Source organism: Tetrao urogallus (assembly GCF_951394365.1).
Source record: "Tetrao urogallus genome assembly, chromosome: 2".
Taxonomy (NCBI): domain Eukaryota; kingdom Metazoa; phylum Chordata; class Aves; order Galliformes; family Phasianidae; genus Tetrao; species Tetrao urogallus.
The window spans coordinates 2,257,980-2,276,085 of NC_136814.1; the positions used below are offsets into that span (position 1 = coordinate 2,257,980).

Genomic DNA, 18,106 nt, shown 5'->3' on the forward strand with positions numbered 1-18,106 from the left:
TCTGCACTTGTCTCAGCATCACTCAGTAGCAGACCAGATCACTGGGAACATTATCAAAGGTCATCTGCTCTCTATTGTTCCCTTCTCCTGTTAATGTGGGGATATTAGCAGGGAGAAGCTCGAGCACACAGTCACATGGGCCTTTTATCTGAGGAGAGGAAGAACTTCAAAGGGCCGAGGAATGCTTATCAGATAATACGAAGTAGTCATTTTTGGTTCTTGTTGAGGGAAACACAGCATCTTCCTGAACCTGAACATTTCTCCAAAATGACCTCAGAGCAGAATGCTTATTGCACACTGCTTTCACAACAACCTCAATTTTGTTGGACACAGAAAAGTTATGACTTAACATAGGCACGTCTCGAGGTTTAGGAAGGTTGCATACTCTGTCAAGGTACCAGCATAGCCTTCGTCTCTGCAGTCCAGCATCTGCAGTGCATGGAGATGACCTCTGCACGTCTATAGGGCCAAGCCCAAGAGTCCCACCTCTCCCTGCTGGCACTCACCAACAGCAGCAGCTTCCCCTGCAGACTATTGCATGCCTCTCCTATCCTGTGCACTTGTAATGAATCACTTCAGCATGCCTTCCACAGCCTAATTAAATCGTGGCAGCACCTCTAGTGTACACAAGTGACTTGTCGAGGTCCTCAGGGGCCTGACCCCTTTCCTCTGCCACCACAATCAGTCAGGTCCTGATGTGCAACCATCGGGCAGACCTGCTCTGCAGACAGCTTAATTACAGCCACATGCGACTGGGGTCAGTGCAGAACTTAGAGACTGAACTCCAGGTAACATATGGCATAATTTATGATGACAGAAATATAAGAGTCCTCCTGTCTTTCTCTGTGTCTGCCCAGTTATGTGTGTGACTGCAAACCATGTGGAATGCATCGAGTGGAAACAGCCCTTTCCAATCAAGATTATCCATCAATCATCATCAGTAGGCTGATGGTTGGACTAGATATCTTAGCAGACTAATTTTCCAAATCTTCCCTTCCAACTCTTCTATGACTCTAGAATTCATAGGTTCTATGATCCTAAAAACTGGGAGAAAGTGGGATAGAATGGAAAAAGATGGGACAGCATGAGAAAAGTTGGGAGGTGTTGGAAAAGCATGGGAAAATTTGGTGAAAGTTGGGAAAGCAAGGGAAGAAATGGGAAAGGTTGGGAATGCAAAGAAAAAATTGGGAAAGGATGAGAAAAATTGGAAAAAATTGGGAAAAACTGGGAAAGAAAAAGGTGAGAAAGCAAGGGAAAAGGAAGCAAAAGTAGGACAAAAGTTGGGAAAGCATGAAAAAATGGGGGAAATTGGGAAAGGAAGGGAAAAGTTGGGATAGCACTGGAAAACTGGGATACTGTGGGAAAGGAAATTATAGGAAAACTTAGGAAGCATGGAAAAACATGGGAAAAGGTGGGAAAATAAGGAAAACATGGAGAAATTTGGGAAAACGTTGGAAAAGGTGGAAGTAGAGAAAAGGTGGGAAGAAGTGGCAATCTTAATGATTTTATTCTATGATCAAACCCTCAGGCTGGGGACAGACTGGCCAGGCTCCCCATGGGTGCAGCAAGGGGATTACTGGTCCTTCTCCATGTTCTCTGGTGGAAACTGAGTGAACGTTTTCCTGCATGGAAACTAAGAGTAATTTGCAGCTTTGCTCCTCTAGTGAAGCTGTCTTCATGTCTTCACATGCTGATCCTGACAGGTAAAATGCCAATGATTTATACAGTTCTCTTCCTATACTGTACATAAGTTCAGTAGAACTTTTTACATCATGCATTATGAATATATATTCAGATGTACAGCCACTGAGCTTTTGCTCTCCTTCCAGACCTACAGGTCTGTTGGCTGTTCCCTGGCACACAGGGGTGATTCCACGTGCACCAACAGACAGATGCTGATGGACAGCAGTGTTGAGAGGCAGCTAAATGAGGACAGATGGGACTATGGTTCAGCAAGAGAGAAAGTGAACCACAAACGCTGAGATTTAGAGGTCCTTATGCTATTTGTGACTTCTTGTTCCCTTGGAGAGCAGTCTTCTTCCCTTGGTATGGAAGATCTGCCTTTGTAGATGGCGTCACCCAGAGCAGAAGGCTCCAAGAAGCAGTGTTTGCATTATGCATATTCAAAGCAAGATAAAAGAAAGCCAAACCCAGAGCAATTACTGCACTGTTACACAATAGTAAGAGTCAACCTTCAACCCTAGCCAATTGCTATTCCACCTCTTCGTGCCCTTCCTACAAACCTGGCCACACACACCTGGAAGTTCATCAGCACCACTCCCACTTCCTATGGAGCCATGCAATCACTCAGCCTGAGCATCAGTGGCTCCAGCACTGGTTAATCACATCTGAGAGCAGCTCAGTTCTGTTAGTCACTATTGCCACTTCAGATTTTAATTGTCCATGACTACACATGCTAACCCTCAGCTAAGCTACTGTGAGAGCACATCCCTTGCATGCTGCAGGTAAAAAGCACAGGACAATAAAACCTCCAGTTAACATTTAGTGGGCTACCAGCAGTCCTAGCAACATATTGCAGCCCTGAAATATCCAATCCAAGAATCTTTAGTGAGAAGCCAAGGTGATGCTCTGAAATGGCCATAACAGGCTTAAAAATTAAAACAAAACACAAGAGAAAGTGTAAAAGTCACAACAGAAAGAAAAGAACACATTGCTTCAACGTCAGCGTAAGGTGAAAACATACTAAAACAAAATTGGCTTTGAGTGGAGTTCCACAGTCTGCTGATATTGAAGGAAAAACCTTATTCAAGACAGCATTCATGTTGTGCTTAAACACAGGCATGTGTTGGGGTTCTAGCCTGAAACAAGGGGTTAATTCTCCATTCATTTCACAGGATAAGAGCTACACATTTTTCCCCAGGAAATGCAGTGTTACTGTGAAGCCCATCCGCACACGCTACTTTGCTACTTCATAATTCATGCTTAATAAAAAGTGAATTCTCTCCTTTGTCTAAATAGTTTGCTTTGGCTCAGCCAGGAGCAGCAATTAGCAAGACAGCCTCCCTGAACACATTTGATCTGCTACAGAGCTTCCTGCTGCGTACCAGAAGAACAAAACTGATTTCACACAATCCATGGGGTTTACGTTGGCTGGATGGTGCTATAATTAAAACAATCTTTTTTTTTATTTTTTTTTCCCCTCATTTTCCTGAGGGCTTTGTTTATATGCTTGATTTTTTTGTGGGGAGGCATGCACGTACCTAATTTAGCAGGTTTATTCTGCTCTTTACTGGTTCCCTTTGTGGTGCTCACTGTTTGTAGTTTGGCACAGAAACTGAGAGTTGCTACAGGTTCATTTTATTAGCAAGAGTTCCCATGGAAACACTTCCATGTTTCTCAGTGTGCTTTTCCTGGGATTTTCAAGGTTGCGTAGGGTGAGTTCTGGTTCCTTTTAAGTAGGAGCGTGCAGCAGCCTGTGAACACATCCCCTTCAGTAGTGGGAGAACAGCAATGTTTTTAGATTGTTTCCACTCTTATGAAGTCTAATGCCTGTGCAAACAGAGCAGCTCAACATCCCCATGCCACAGAGAGATGCTCCCATTGCCCTACCTGATCCTGTTCTGAAAAGCCACCTCAAAACCAAAAGCAAGTGCTTTCCTTTCACTCTCTCACCTTTGCTTTGAAACCATGAGTGATGCTATGGTTTAACAGTGCTCAGTGCACTCACTCATCTCAAGATGCCCTCATGTCACTAAGGATTTTCAAAGCTCCTTGAAAAAAAGATGCCATCATCCCTCTGCAGCTGAGGTGCTCAGGAGCAGACAACGCCACTGTTCATGGGCAAACCCTACCCTTAGCAGTTTGAAAGAGCAATGTTTAAAAAAAATAATAATTTAAAAAAAAAATCATAAATGAAAACTTTAAAATGCTTTCTTTCTCACATAGTCTCTCTTGGGCCATGCACACAGCTGAGTTATACTGCAAGTGGGTTATGCTGCTTGTGGCACTAATGTAGCAGCAGGTTGGCCTGCATCAGACCCTAGCAGGGCAGGCTTTCAACCCCCTTCTCTACGCCCTCCTTTCCAGAGTCAGGACACGGCTTCCAAAGTCTTTTTTTTCTTTCATTTTTTTCATATGAAAGCCTATAAGTAAGTTATTTTTAAAATCTACTTCCACCTATTCGCAGCAGCGAGGAAAAAGAAACAAACAACAGCACACCAAGCAAACTTCAGCATCCAGACCTCAGGGCCAAGGCCACTGCCTTGAAGGGAGAATTACGACAAATTTTTATTCAAGTGGAGAATAATTACCGTGTTCTGACATATGAAATAATTCATTATTATTATTTTGGCACTTCATGAGCCAGGTATTCAGGAAGCAGCTCAGATGGAAGCAAGCAAAAAGGCCCTTCCCATTGGCTGGTACTACAGGAGTTACCAACACATGGACAAGGCTGGAGCCACCCAGAGCCCCAGGAGACCCCAATACCCCCCCCCCCCCCCCTCCCCCACCATCACCTCTTTTTCTCAAAGGAAAAACAAAACAAAACCACACAGCCAGAGAAAAGAATATATAAGTCCAGTGGGAAGTGTGCACTGAGAGGAAGGGAACAGCAAAGGTCATGTTGAATAGGGCTTATAATTCTTTGGTCAACACGTTTATATGAGAAGTGGGAAGTGCAGCCACAGCCCCAGCCTGGGGGAAGAAAGTGATGCTGCGAATACGATCATGGTAGCAGTGAAATAGCTGAAATGACAAGGCTCCCAGCACCTTCTGGAAATAAAAGCAAAAATACTAGTTGCTCTCTCCTTCTTTTACTGTATGAATCAGATAGCGTTTGCCAGAACTAACAACCCATATCTCACAGTTCACTTCTGGGCCACACCGTAGGTGCAAGGAAGTGCTGTAATTGTGATGCAGCCCAGCAAGCACCTCTTGGCTGGTTGATTTAACAACACAGAGTCTTTACACATTTAATCCAGGCAGGGCTGTTATCGAGTCAGCTGTTCTTACCTTCATGTTTCTGGGAAAATGCATGGCTGGGGTCCCCAGGCACATGGTTCACCCAAGCATGAAAAAGAGGAATCTGGAGATACAAAGACATCTTGGCATTACATACCTGGCAGCTGCTATCATGACCGTGTTCTGCAAGATTTCAAACTAAAGGACAGCCTTGCTGAGATATTCCCTCCCTCCCCCCACCCCCCCATCATTATCTTTGGTTTGAGCCACTTTCTTCTACATTACAATGGTGAGATTACAGGACACGTGGAAAGTCCACGGTGCTCTTGGGAGGCTGGGGCAGCACAGAGTTGGGTGCCATCCCTGAGGTGCAGGGACTGTTTGGGCTGGCTTCCAGCCTACTCTTGAAATACTAAAAAGGGCATGTTGACTTGGCACCATGTTCATAAACACGTCCATCAACTGCAACCTTAGGGGAACAGGCTCTACTGAAACCATTCACTTGCAGAAAAACAAACTGCCATTCTTTACTTTCTGACTTTTATGCAAAACAGCTTTTTTCCACCACAGAAAATAAAATCCACTTGCCATATATCTGCTATGCAAGTGCTAGTTAAAATCCACACGTGTAGGGAATTTTATAGCTCATTCATGCTTAACTCTGGAGCTGAGCATGGCCCTATAACAACACGTCCATGTTTTGTACTGAAGCAGTTAAGCTAAAATGCAACAGAATGAGGAACCCATGAGGCTTAGTGTGACTACATCTTACTGAGAAGCATCTGCATGAGCAGAGAGCATGACAAGGCAGACAAAGGTTTCTAACTGCTACAGCAATGATCACTCAGCAGTGCAGGCTACTGGACCCCACAACAGCACTGACCCTCCTTGCACACATCCCACATCTTTCCCCCAGTAAGCTGTATCTTTAGGAGCTCTCATAGGATTCAATAGCTTCAAAACACTGACTGCCATTCTTTGCTTTCTGGCACGAGCAGCAGCAGGCAGCCCTCCCCTGGCACGCACAGGGCACGGGGGAGGCAGCTCCTTGGGCAGAAGAGTAGCAGGTGCAGAGGGCCTCTTTGGGTCTCTTACCTGGGAAAAAGGCTCCTGGAGCTCCACATTGCCCATCCTTGCTCTGAAGCAGCCCTGCACAAGAATGGGACCAGATCAACCACGAGCAGATACTCCAGGGCTGCCCTTGTAGCACAACTAGGACTTCAAGGGGCTAGTAGCATAGCTACAGCATTTAGCTCACAAGGTACAAGCAAGTCCATGGAGCCAGGATTACTGGAGACAGCTGGAGAGAAGGTGAACAAAAACCCACTGCATGCAGCTAACATCTCAGTCAAACAGCAACATTTCAGCAAGCTCCTTCAAATCGCTCCAAGAGCGATGTATCTCCCAGCTTTGGTCATTAAAGGAGAGCAAACAGTGGTGAGATTCTATAATTTATTACCATTGCTAAGATGAACACAGATACTTGATACCCAGTCGTATGTGGAACTGTAAAAAAATAGTTTAATACAGTATCAAAATTTACACAAGTATAGTGTCAAAAGACCAGTGTCCCTCAGCTCTGCCCCTGCACATACATACTGCAGGCACAAGTACATGGTTTACATTTTCATACATATATATAGATACATAGGAATACAACAATTTAAGTTTTACTATGCAAACGATATGTACGGGAGAAAACAATGTGTAAAGACAGCAGACAGCTGCTGGACCTGGGTTATATATGTGAGAAATTATGCAAGAGGGCAATGTTTGAAACGCAAGGCCAACGGCACGTCCAACTGAAGCAGACGGAGCAAACAGGAATTCTGTTGGGAAATCAGTGCTGGGTCGGAGGCCTTATACTGAATGGTACCAAGCAAAAATAACAACAGAAACCAGTCTAATTGCTGCTGCAAACTAACACAGTTTTTTGTTTCTGTTTTTTTTTTTCTGAAGACAGTTAGCAGATTTTTACACCATATTCCTACACAACAAAAGATTGTACAGCAACGGAGCTACATTCCACCGCAAATAGCTCACAAACACAGCATGTTGCAAGCTCAGAGAAAACTGATTCTGACAGACCCAAACCTTCGGAACCAAGAAGAAACCAGAAAGAAACCCAGGAATTGTTGCATTCCTATTATTTTTTCTTTAACTTTTATTATTTCTTTAATGCTTGGCTACGGTAAAAAGTTAAGCAACAGCGGTCACAAGCCTGTTGCACATTCATACATGAAACTATTGTTGCTTTTAGATAGACACAAAATACCTATCATTGCAGTTTGATACACACAACTAGTATACACAGAGGTAAAAAATAAACTAAGCACATCTAGTCATCTTCTGGTCAAACCTCAGGCAGTCTGAACATGAGCTTTCTGCCTCGTAACAATGAAAGACATGCTCCCAGTATAATAAAACCTTCTTCTTTCAAAGAATGCTACGGTAGCAACAAAAGCTTTATTATGATGCAGTACAATCCTTTACATTTCTATTCTTACAGACTCTTGTTAAATAAACCAGCATGTTTCTAAATTAAACAGTAGAAATTAGCATCCTGACAACTGGAAAATACTTTCTGAAAAAAAAACTCTGATGGAAACTCTGAGTTGAGACCTGTGACAGCAATGCCTCAGCGTTCTGTTTGTGACAGGGCCGTGAACGTCAGACACATCTTCAGAAGATTCTCATCAAAGTAAATTGAACAGAAAGCTATCTTCACTTTCATTTAGAAAGAAATCGTGTTTCACTACAAGTACTGTAGTTATGCTACACTACTGGCTGGTTAGGAGACATTATGGTCTTTTAGCACCTCCAAAGGCAGGTATTCTACCAAAGCAAATAATAATAATAATCAGCCGTAAATTGCTTAAGCACCATTAGCTGATACCTTATAGACTGAAGTGTGAGTTGCTAAGAAATGACTTTGTCAAAACTGTGGGGACCAAAGGCACAACAGTTCATCAATGTCTCTCCAGTCTGGCGAAAAACTGGTAAATCTAGTGGACAATTTGTTCAGACTTACTAGAGACTCACTGTAGCTGACCAAAATAATGACTCCCTTCATGTAAGTGCTGCAAAACCCCTATCGTCTTTTCGTTAGGAATGGAAATATCTCAGTGCTTCTAAATGTGGTGCTGAAGGGACGATGCCGCGGCAGCGTTTCAGTAGCCAGCATGGTGAGACAGCAGTCCGTGGGTCACTGCAATGCCAGCACCTCTGACAGACCCCCCAGCACCACTGAGGAGCCCCCAGTGCAGCCCGTAAGGGCATCCATCGTCAGCCAGGATGGTGCTGAGCACACCGCCAGTTCCTTGCCTCTCGTCAGCAGTTCCAATTCTTTCTCATCAGGCAGAGGATGTGCTTGAGGCCTTTTACATCGGTCCTTTGTATTGGTTTCCTGACAGATGTTGCCTAATTCCAGGGCACGACCCTGCAGCATCTCCAAGTTTCCTCCACACAACCTAAAGGGAGGGATGAAAAGAGAGACCATTAGCACCAGTTGGGACGGACCAGTGTTCATATAGGCATGCATCAGGACATGCCACACATCCCTTACACAGACCATGCAGTGCAGGAAAAGACAGAGCGGAGGGACACAGAACAGGAAAACAGTGCTTCCCAGGAGATAAAATGTTCCTTCCAACGGGGAAAGCACATGCCTCTAAAAATGGTTAAAAATGGAGACGAATGGACCAACACGTGCATCACCAGGGCTCCTTATGCTTCAGACACAAGACTGAGGGAATTTACAGGACTCTACTGAAATTTCATTCAGGCATTTCCCACGCCATGTCTCTTGAAGAACATAATTCAGAAGCACACGACTCACTCCAGCAGAGTCTAAACATGTCCAGTTAAAGAAGCATAGAGAAATTCATCTCGTTTCTCTTTTCAGACTTTACTTGTTCTCTTAAAATCAAGCAGGGTGTTTGCTTTCATTCATTCTTCCTTGAGCTCAGAGGAATCATGCATGCAGTCACTGCCTGTGTGTTATGCTGAAACAGAGTGAAATCTACCCATTAGTAAATTTATCAAGTGGTTTTCTTAGCATGGACTAGACATTATAAAGATTTCCTTCCTCCTGCTCACATCTACTCCCTTCCATGATTGCATACCATCCATGTTACACGTATGGAACTAAAAAAGCAGAGATATTGTAGCAAAAAGCATTCATTCAGGAACGTGTTTGATGATGAGTTATATATAATGAGATGAACCAACAACAAGCAGGGGAATCCACAGTGAGCATGGTGTCCCCAGGCACAGCCAGGGGCCACCAGGAGAAGAGTGGTGATCACTACTGCACTGCGTGGTGCAATTCAATATGCTGTCTGTTTAGTAATCATTATCAACTAGCAACCAGCTAATGTATAGCTTCTATTAAGCTGCTCATTAATCTCCGGAGCAACAGCGGTATGTCTTGAGAAAGGCTTTTCCATTGTCATTATTTATTATTTGTGCCTAAATCCCAGAAGCGAACTGGCAATGAATATAAACACAGAGAAGCTGGATCCTGCAATGTTAATTGTCTGAAAAGACACGAGTCCTGGCTACTGCCCTAAGGTCTCTGTGCAGGAGATGGCAAAATAACCCTTTAATGGCTGGATGTGATCAGACAAGTGTTTCTTTAAGATATTTGCTTGTTGTTCCTAACTTCTTACCAAGAGGCAAGGCCACTCCAATGCCTTTTGTCAGAAGACACACTGTACAGATATGCCTTTCAACAATTGTTCTGGTCAATAAACATTAGACAATATTTACTGAGCAGTTCCTGCTGACACATAATAAGTGAAAAGATGACACTTCTCAAAGTCCTTCATTTCCAGTTGAACAACTGACCTTTGATTGCTAGGAAGGAACACATGCATACAAGACAGCCCTGCAAAGCTGACATCCTAAGCAGAACTGACAAGGTGTGGTCAAAAGAAATATTCATGCCACATTTCTGGGTAGAAAACAGACAAATCGTTACCAGAAACCACTTCTGCATATGCATGCGGGGCAACAGAGGCGTGGGTCTCAAAGACATCACAGTCATTCTGTTTGCCTCCTTTTCAGAAACACGAGGCAATACAGACTCCAGTTCTGAAGATTTGTCACCAAACTCTCCTTTGGTGCTGGCATATGTACAGCTCTCTGCTCAGCCACGGCAGCTGCACATCCTGCTGTCTCCTGCACACACAGTTGTTTGGCACTCTGGATTTGCATCTTAAATTCACCCTCCTCTCAGCTCGCGAGTTCAACACTGACTTGTCATGCAGCACTAATGAAATTGGTTTTTGCTTGCAAGCACTCAAGAGTTGATGTAATACCTGAGCATTCTTGAATGCAATTTAAATACTTACAGCAGAATAAAAAGTCCAAAGACGTGGTTCAACATTTCAGCAGAAGCTTTCACCAAATAAAGGACAGCTAGAAGGCTCACAATAACATCGTGGCGATTCCTTTCTAGCTTCCTTCCAACACACAGAAACCAAAGGAGGGAGAAACTCCCTCCTGGAAGTCGGGCAGGAGCCTGCCCCCTAATTGTGGGTGGCATTTCACGTGCAGTGTGAAATACTGGTGTAGCTCCCTGGGCTCTGAGATTCCCAGCCCTGCTGTCCCACCGACCCCACACAGCATCCCAACCCTCCCTGTGGCTCCCAGTGAGCGTGTTGCAGCCCTGTGAGCAAAACTTACCGGTGATCAGAGGAAACTCATCATGAAAACATCAAGAAAATCATCAAGAAAGCCACCTGCCCTCTCCAGACTTAATGCAAACATTCCTGAGCTTTGAAATTACCTCCACGCTCACTAAGAATGTGATAAACTGCCTCTAAAGCTGCTGCTACGCATTGCTACATTCTCCTAAGACAACGCAAGCATATAAGCACAAAGCAAAAACATTCTCTAACATATTTTGGATGAGGTGGCATAAATACCATATTCCCACCTCCATTATCTTGATATAACGTTGGTGAAGAACCAGACAACAAGAGTTGCATTGCATTTTGGTACCAACATCAAGCCAGTCACCATGCCACTGTGTTCACAGGCAGAGCAGTGCTGTGCGAGTGTTTCACACAAACAAAAACATGCAGAATAGGAATCTGGAGCAAAACTGTGAGAAGGGACTGTAGCGAGAATGCAAAAGAAAAGAAACATCATGATAAGTTTGTCACAAATCCACTGCGCTTTTAACACTAGACTGACTAGAAAAAGTGAAAGCAGGAAGGAAACAACCGACTGTTTGAAAAGTCTAATAACATAGCAAGGGTCAAAACGGACGTAGATCATCAAGCTGGAAGCAAAGGCAGCGCTTCAGTGCCAGCAACAGAGCCCTGAATGGCTAGGGAACGGAGAGGCAAGGCAGAAGACAAGTTTGTACCTGGGACTGACAAAAATGAACTGACAATATCGACAATAGCATGCCAGCAGTTCTGAAGTGGTGCTACTTATATCCTGAGAACTCTCATGGATTGCTACTAAATATTTTTGAAAATGCCTTTTATCCATTAATTGCAAAGCAACAGCGTAGGCAGGAAAGTACAGATGTGTCATCACACAGCTGGGGAAAATGAAGCTGCCAGACTTCATCTCGCTTGCAAATTTTACTCTTCTGAAGAACAAGCTGAGGCCAGCTGAATCCCACCGTATCCCTAATTTATTGTCACATTAGAAAATTCTTATCAATACAAACCAACATTGCATCCCTACTAAAACATTAATTCAGGCAGTTAGCTGACTGTTGTCGTCCCACAACTATAAACTCTAGTCTGCTTCCCCAGGAAGCAGCAGGATCTGCTCTCTGTCTGGAGATGGGAAGTTTGGGCAGTCTGCTTGGCTGACAGCTCGCTTTCCATTTCAAATATAACAGCATCATTTATATCTATTTCTGCCTGCTGCAAGACCTCCTAGCAAACTAAAAGCTGAGATTTCACACCATATTGAACTAAATTCTGTGTACTTCTTATCAATTTATTTCAGCAGCCAAGGTATCGGCCACCGTTCAAATATTTCACTTACACTAACCAGCTATTACAGGTTGTCAAGAGCACGCTGTTAGAAGTTCCATTCAGTGAAGTAGCTTTGCCAATGGGTATTTTAAGAGGACTGCAGAAGGTTTTTTTCAGCAAATACGTGTACTGTCTTGGCAGAATCTGTAGCTTTATTTCCCAGGCAGCAGCAGGAGATGTGCTGGGGAGCTGCACCAGGACTCCATGCACAGCCTAGTCATGGAAAGCAGATTTGCCACACTGCTTGCCTTAATTGCCCCTAGCAATGCAACATAGCAGTGAGGCATTGGAAAAGGTTACTCAGGGAAGTGGTAAAGCCACCATCCCTGGAGGTGTTGAAGAACCATGGAGATGTGGCACTGAGCGACATGAGTGAGTGGGCATGGTGGGAGTGGGTTGTACTAGATGACCTTAGAGGTCTTTTCTGAGTGATTCTATGATTCTGTGCTAGGTCTTGGCAATCCAGCCCTGACTTCAGAGCAAATCACAGCTGCTCTCACAAGTTTCAGCAGCAATGTATGGTCTTCAGTCCAATATTCTGTTCACTGTACTGTGAATATACCATGCATGCTGGCTCCACCTCTGCAATACAGGTTTTCTCTCTATAAGCTACAGTACTCCTTTACACTTCCCCAGAGAACAAATGTGCATCCTAGCTGAAGCAGAAAGACTTGCTTATTCAGAAAACCACCACTTCCATCTTCAAACAAAGGCAGTACTAATGTAAGTGAACTGGACTGAGCCTACAGCTGGCACCGTCCCATGGCAATGGCCTGCCCCTGCCCCAAAGAACACACAGCTCACAAATGCAATGAGTGACAAACAGAAAAACAATCCTGCTGATGACAGCAGCATCCCGGTGGTGCCCACGGGAATGTTGCCAGGACAATATGACACATGTTGAGGAACAGACAAGATGTTTTGCACAGACTGTACCGGAGGAGCGTTACCTTCAGAGCATTTACCACTGATTCAGACTGCTGAGAAGCTGAGCCATGTCCACTGATGCTAGCTGGCTCGTTTGCTGAGCAGTAACTCCCCTCTGACCCTCCTGGCATCCTAATGGGATCCTTCGCAAAAAATTAAAGACTATTTAATAAAGAAAAGGGTTGGTAACTAATTAAAACAGATGTCATTTTTATTTTTTTTTTAATGCTGAGAAGCACTGAAGGCATGTTTTACTCCAAAGTCACCCTCCTTTTGAGCCACAGTAACCAACGTCCATATGAGTATCTTAAGCACCACTGTTGAGCATCATCCACACACTCCACCCCCCAGGGTTATCTATCTGGAAAATCAGGGCAGAGCAATAAAATTTTGGTATGCTTCCTCACAAAAGTGAGGTTCAGAGAGACGATTTTGACTTCAGGGGAAGGATTTCAGAACACCTAACTTTATCCCAGGCATTTTGGAGGTCATAAACTTTGATGCAGAGAACATTTTTAAGCTGTGCTGCAAAGTGTGGCTGAGCAGGGAAGGGGCTGGAGCAGCCAGCACTCCTTCTCCAGTTGTGGCTGCTCCAGATTTGCACCAAAGAAAGGCAACGTGGAGGACTTTCTCTCACCAGGGGGTGCTGAGAAGGGTTTGGCAGGATGCCACTAAATAAATGCAGGCTGAACTTTGAAGGAGAGACAGCACTCCCTGGAGCCCTGCAGTGCCAAGGGAACCTGATGGAGCTGCTGGCTAAAATACCCTGACAGTAGTGCCAAGCTACTGCCAGCCTGACCCACTCTTCAGGGAGGGTCCTTCACTGCCACTCGTGCTGAATTTTGTTTGAAAATGAGGAAGGTAAAGAACAAGAAACAAACATTTCAAAGAGAGAGAGAGAGGAAAGGTTCCTTTCTTGCAGAATCAGGAACACCGTCACATTCAGAAATAACGTGGCAGTAATTCCTGCAGGATCACATGGCAAATGCATATGTGAAAGACAACTAATGACAGTGGAAAGAGCCTCTGATCAGATCCAGGGCCCCTTCGGCACTGATTTGCCCCACAGAGCAACACATCACATCCAGCGACTGAACTACAGGAAAGGTGAAAGCGGGGCTGGGATAAGAAAGGCGTGAGACTACAGGAAATGTAGGGAGAGGTGGCATGAGACTCAGTTCCACAGAACTGGTCTCCCTAAAATACCTGAATGAAAGGCAGCCCAGTCCAAAGCCAGTGTGCTATTACCCTACAACACTCCGCATCGACTGTTACCAATTTGCTGTGATCTACGGAGGAAGGTTTAGGACTTACTTTTCTTTGGGAAGGATTTATAGATCTGCTAGTGACAGATCTGACTTAATGCTCTACTTTGGAAAGGAAATGAAAGAGGAGGGAAAAGGGGTAATAAAGCAAAATGAAGCGCTTCAGGTTTAGGATTAAATTCCCTCAGCTATGGGTCGGTTTTTGGTTTGTTTTCTTTTTTATGACTCAAAGTATTCTGTTTCTTTATTGACTCCCAGGCCAGCAAGATTTTGGCCAGTTTTGGGTGGTAAAATGAAAATACTATTACCAAGAGGCTTGGAAAATTAGAATAGATTGCACATCTAAAGCCTCCTGACCATGAGAAAATCCCACAGCCTTGTGAATCGCGCTGCTCCAGGCACCTCTCCTCCACAGCCCCTTCTGCCGTACACGGCACAATCCCATCTCAACACGTGTTGGTAGGAGATGGAATCTTTGTGCTTGCCCTCTGGATAACCTTTTCCCTCCCCCCTCTGTCATTGAGAGGAGACATAAGCTTTTCCTAAAAAAATAAGGCAAGTTTTGCAGTCCTTTGTGCAGCTCAGGGATGTCCATGGTGAGGCCACTCCAAAAGGCAGCACAGCGCAGTGCCTTCTTTGGGGAAGCTCCATCCAGGACAGGCTGGGGACACTCAGAACACAGCTCTGCTGTTCCTCTCCATGTCCCGTGGGCTTGTAGCCCCCTCAGCACTACCGGCTGCAGTCCAACCTTCTGAGGCACTGCAGCTAAAGCAGGGGAGAAGGCACTCTGCCACACTGGTGATGTCTGAAAACAAGGTGCCCTAGGAGACTGGAAGAGCCTGCTTTGCAGACCTACTCTCACAGCTGCTGCTTGCCACGGAGTGTACGGCTACGTTCATCCCTCCACCCAAAGCTCACTGCACTGTGTCCCTTCTCCACCGCTGCCTGACCTGGATAACAACCAGACCCCACACAGGACCTTGAGGACAGGAGAAGAAACCCACTCCCTTTCTCTTCTCTGACCTCGTAGAGCACTGACATCCAGCCACTCAAAATAGGCATCCCAGATGCCCACGTGTTTTGGACAAATCTTTTCATTTACTACCCAGAAACTAAGCTGTGGAAGTAGGACCAAAGCAGACAGTAAGGGATGAAGTCATGGTTCCATAGCTGCAGTGCTGAAATCTGCACTGCCTTTAAACATCTTGAGCTGTTTTGAATAGGCAACACAAGATCAGCATCAGAACCAACTGTGCTGACTTCGTCCTACAGCCTTCCCAGCTGCCCAGTCCTTCTGCCCAGGCTGCAACATGGTTTCATTACTCAGAGTCAAAAGTGCAGATTAAAGGGCTGCAGAGACCATTACCAGAAGCAGGTAAAAACCACATCAGATCCTCTGTGCATTTCACCAGAAAGGTAACAGAAGTGCAATCACTGAACACGCACAACCATTTTGCTGTTGCAAGTACATCTACTAAACATCCAAGCCAATGAGCAACTCCTTAGTGAACAGAAAACACAGGAAATCTCACTCAAGTCCATAAGGCCACATTACAAAAAAAAAAAAAAAAGATGAGTGGAAATGTATCATCTCCATCATGCTCCTGGAGTGCCAGAGGTACAGCCACGGTCAGAATGGAGACCCCTGGATAGAACAGGTGGCTCTTCATGGAGGGAGCCAACCACAAACTCTATCTCTTGAGCCAGTAATGGACAGTTTTTCTGAGGAACTTTCCTGTCAATTAAAACACATTGGTCTTGAACAGCATGGCTATTCACTACAATTTCTGTTTTTCAAGAAGACCTTTGCTTTGCATCGTGCTGCCAGACCCACAACCCCTGTGGCACATTGAAAGCCACTCAGGTTGCTGAGGGGGCAAGTCTACAGCACCTCAGTGTTCAGTGGCCCTTCATAAATCTCTTTCCAGACCAATGAGCCTATTAATTCAAACTGGGGATGAGATCATATGAAAAAACAGGGTGAAGAAATGCTCTTGATTTACTTTCAGCAAATATTTGATGACATGATGAGTTCAGTGGGTTTGAATTACATCTTGGTTGGCTTCACTGTTCTACTACACGCTATGAAAGGGAGGAGATGAACAGCATCGAACTGTGTGTGACAGATTGCACACACAAAAAAAGTACTAACCAAACACTTCCCATCCTCTAATTAGATTTCTAACTAAAACCAGGCCACGCAGAGGGAAATCAAGAATACCTATCTCAGCAAAAAGATTGTGAAAGGATTGGAAATGTAGGTTGAAATAGAATGCAATCAAAGCGGGAAGAAAGAGGGAACTGAAAAGTGTTGGAAGGATTTAAAAATAAATGAGTATGTGCCTAAGGATCAGGCCTGCTGCTTCACACTTAAACACACCAGGACTGGAAAAGGCCAGCAAGGATGAAAGCAAACAAACAAACAAAAACCCAACCAACTACCAAGAAAGTGCCTGAAGCAGCGCTGAAGAAGAAAGAGGTGCAACAGAAGGAGATGGAAATGAAGGGAGATTCACGGTTGGAGGAAGAAGGAAATAGACAGACATGGCCCCACGACATGAAGCAGAGCAGCTCAGCCCCAGCCCTGACCACAGCTGCTCCATGGCTCTGGTGCTGCAGGAGCTGGGCTCTCCAATAGCTTTGTTTGCTCAAGGGCAATAACTGCAATGCTTCCTCTCCCCTTTACTAAAAGGCACAGCTGCCTCACAAGGACGAGGAGTTAGAAGAAGGAAAGCTCTTTCCATCTCTGTTTCTTGATCCCTCCTCCTATGCAACAAATAAAATTGAAGCAATTTAAGTTGGGGACTTGCCAAGAATATCTTCTGCAAATGCATTCACTGTCATTATATGACAGATGTCCACATTTCCGTAACGTTTCAGCCGAGCTTATCGGCCCTGAAATTCTACCCTCACAAAATCCAGGGATATCTCCAGTTAACGGACATGTGGATGCCAGACCCTGATCTCACTTCCCCCAGTGTAAGACCAACCCTGTGAGGACTCTGCTGTTTGCAGCTATCTGGAATTACTTGCTCACATAACCGAGCACTAGCACAGCCCAGGGAGCTGTAACTGAGATCCAGATCCATTATTTGCTCCTTGCATATTTTCTTAATTATGGCAGGGTATCTTCATTAGAATATGCACAGAGTTCTGGTCTGGCTACAGCAGAGCTGTACTACTGTACACTGTTATGGATGTCAGCAGCAGAACTTGATCCCCAGGGATGCTGTAGCTTCATGGACATTCAGCGGCAGCAGCAAAGGCAGAACCCTGGGCTGCAGGGAGCTGGATGAAAAAAGGATGCTGAAAGGAGAGGGGAGAAAGAAGAAAAGCACAGCATGAGGAGTGAAAAAGTCTCGACTGCCCCTGCACCAGGATGCCATCAGGGCAGTGACGCACAAGCGAAAGGCACACTCTTGCTGCAGCACTGGTGAAATTTTAAGGCACAACAACGGAACTGAGCGAGAGCTGTGCCAAAAAACCTTCATCAGTTGTGTCACTTGCTGGGTGTTTTCAGCTGATTTGTTAAAAGCTCTTAGTCTGGCTTGACGCCTAATAAACTTTCACTCCTCTCATTCAGAGGAAGGGAACCAGTGCCAGGAGCTGTGGGGTTTCCACTCCATGTCCTTGCCTGTGAGGTGGGACCTGACTGTGGCTGACAGCACGGCCATGGCGTTAGTCACAGGAACAACAAACTGCCAGAGTTGAACTCTACTGCAGATCCCAGTGCCAACAGAACCAATCGTGAGATAAACTTGGACCTGTGTACTTAAAACACAAAGCAGCTGCAGCTCAGCACACCTGCAGCCCCACGACAGCAATGTGTGGCACCTACATGCTCAGGCTCTACTTTTACAAGCACTACTTTCTGGCTTTGGCACCCATCTGAGATTTCTAATGAACTCTACATGCACAGCTCGGCTGTTCCAGTCTCTGGCAAGATCAGGAAATGCACATCACTGGGACTCCACCTGACACCCCTGA

General features: G+C 45.0%; 1 protein-coding gene across 2 annotated transcripts in view; it reads right to left on the reverse strand.

Annotated features, from left to right (window-relative positions):
* Nucleotides 1-8,303: 8,303 nt before the first annotated feature.
* CCDC85A (coiled-coil domain containing 85A) overlaps nt 8,304-18,106 on the reverse strand; it is a gene marked incomplete at both ends in the record, with an annotated part of 59,608 nt that continues 49,805 nt past the window's right edge. Inside the window, 2 exons of one of the 2 annotated variants that reach the window (XM_079550227.1) lie at nt 8,304-8,393; nt 12,878-12,997. In XM_079550227.1, coding sequence (XP_079406353.1) covers nt 8,304-8,393; nt 12,878-12,997 — 210 coding nt within the window. The remainder of the gene's footprint in view (nt 8,394-12,877; nt 12,998-18,106) is intronic. The other variant, XM_079550228.1, reaches the window with a different exon arrangement.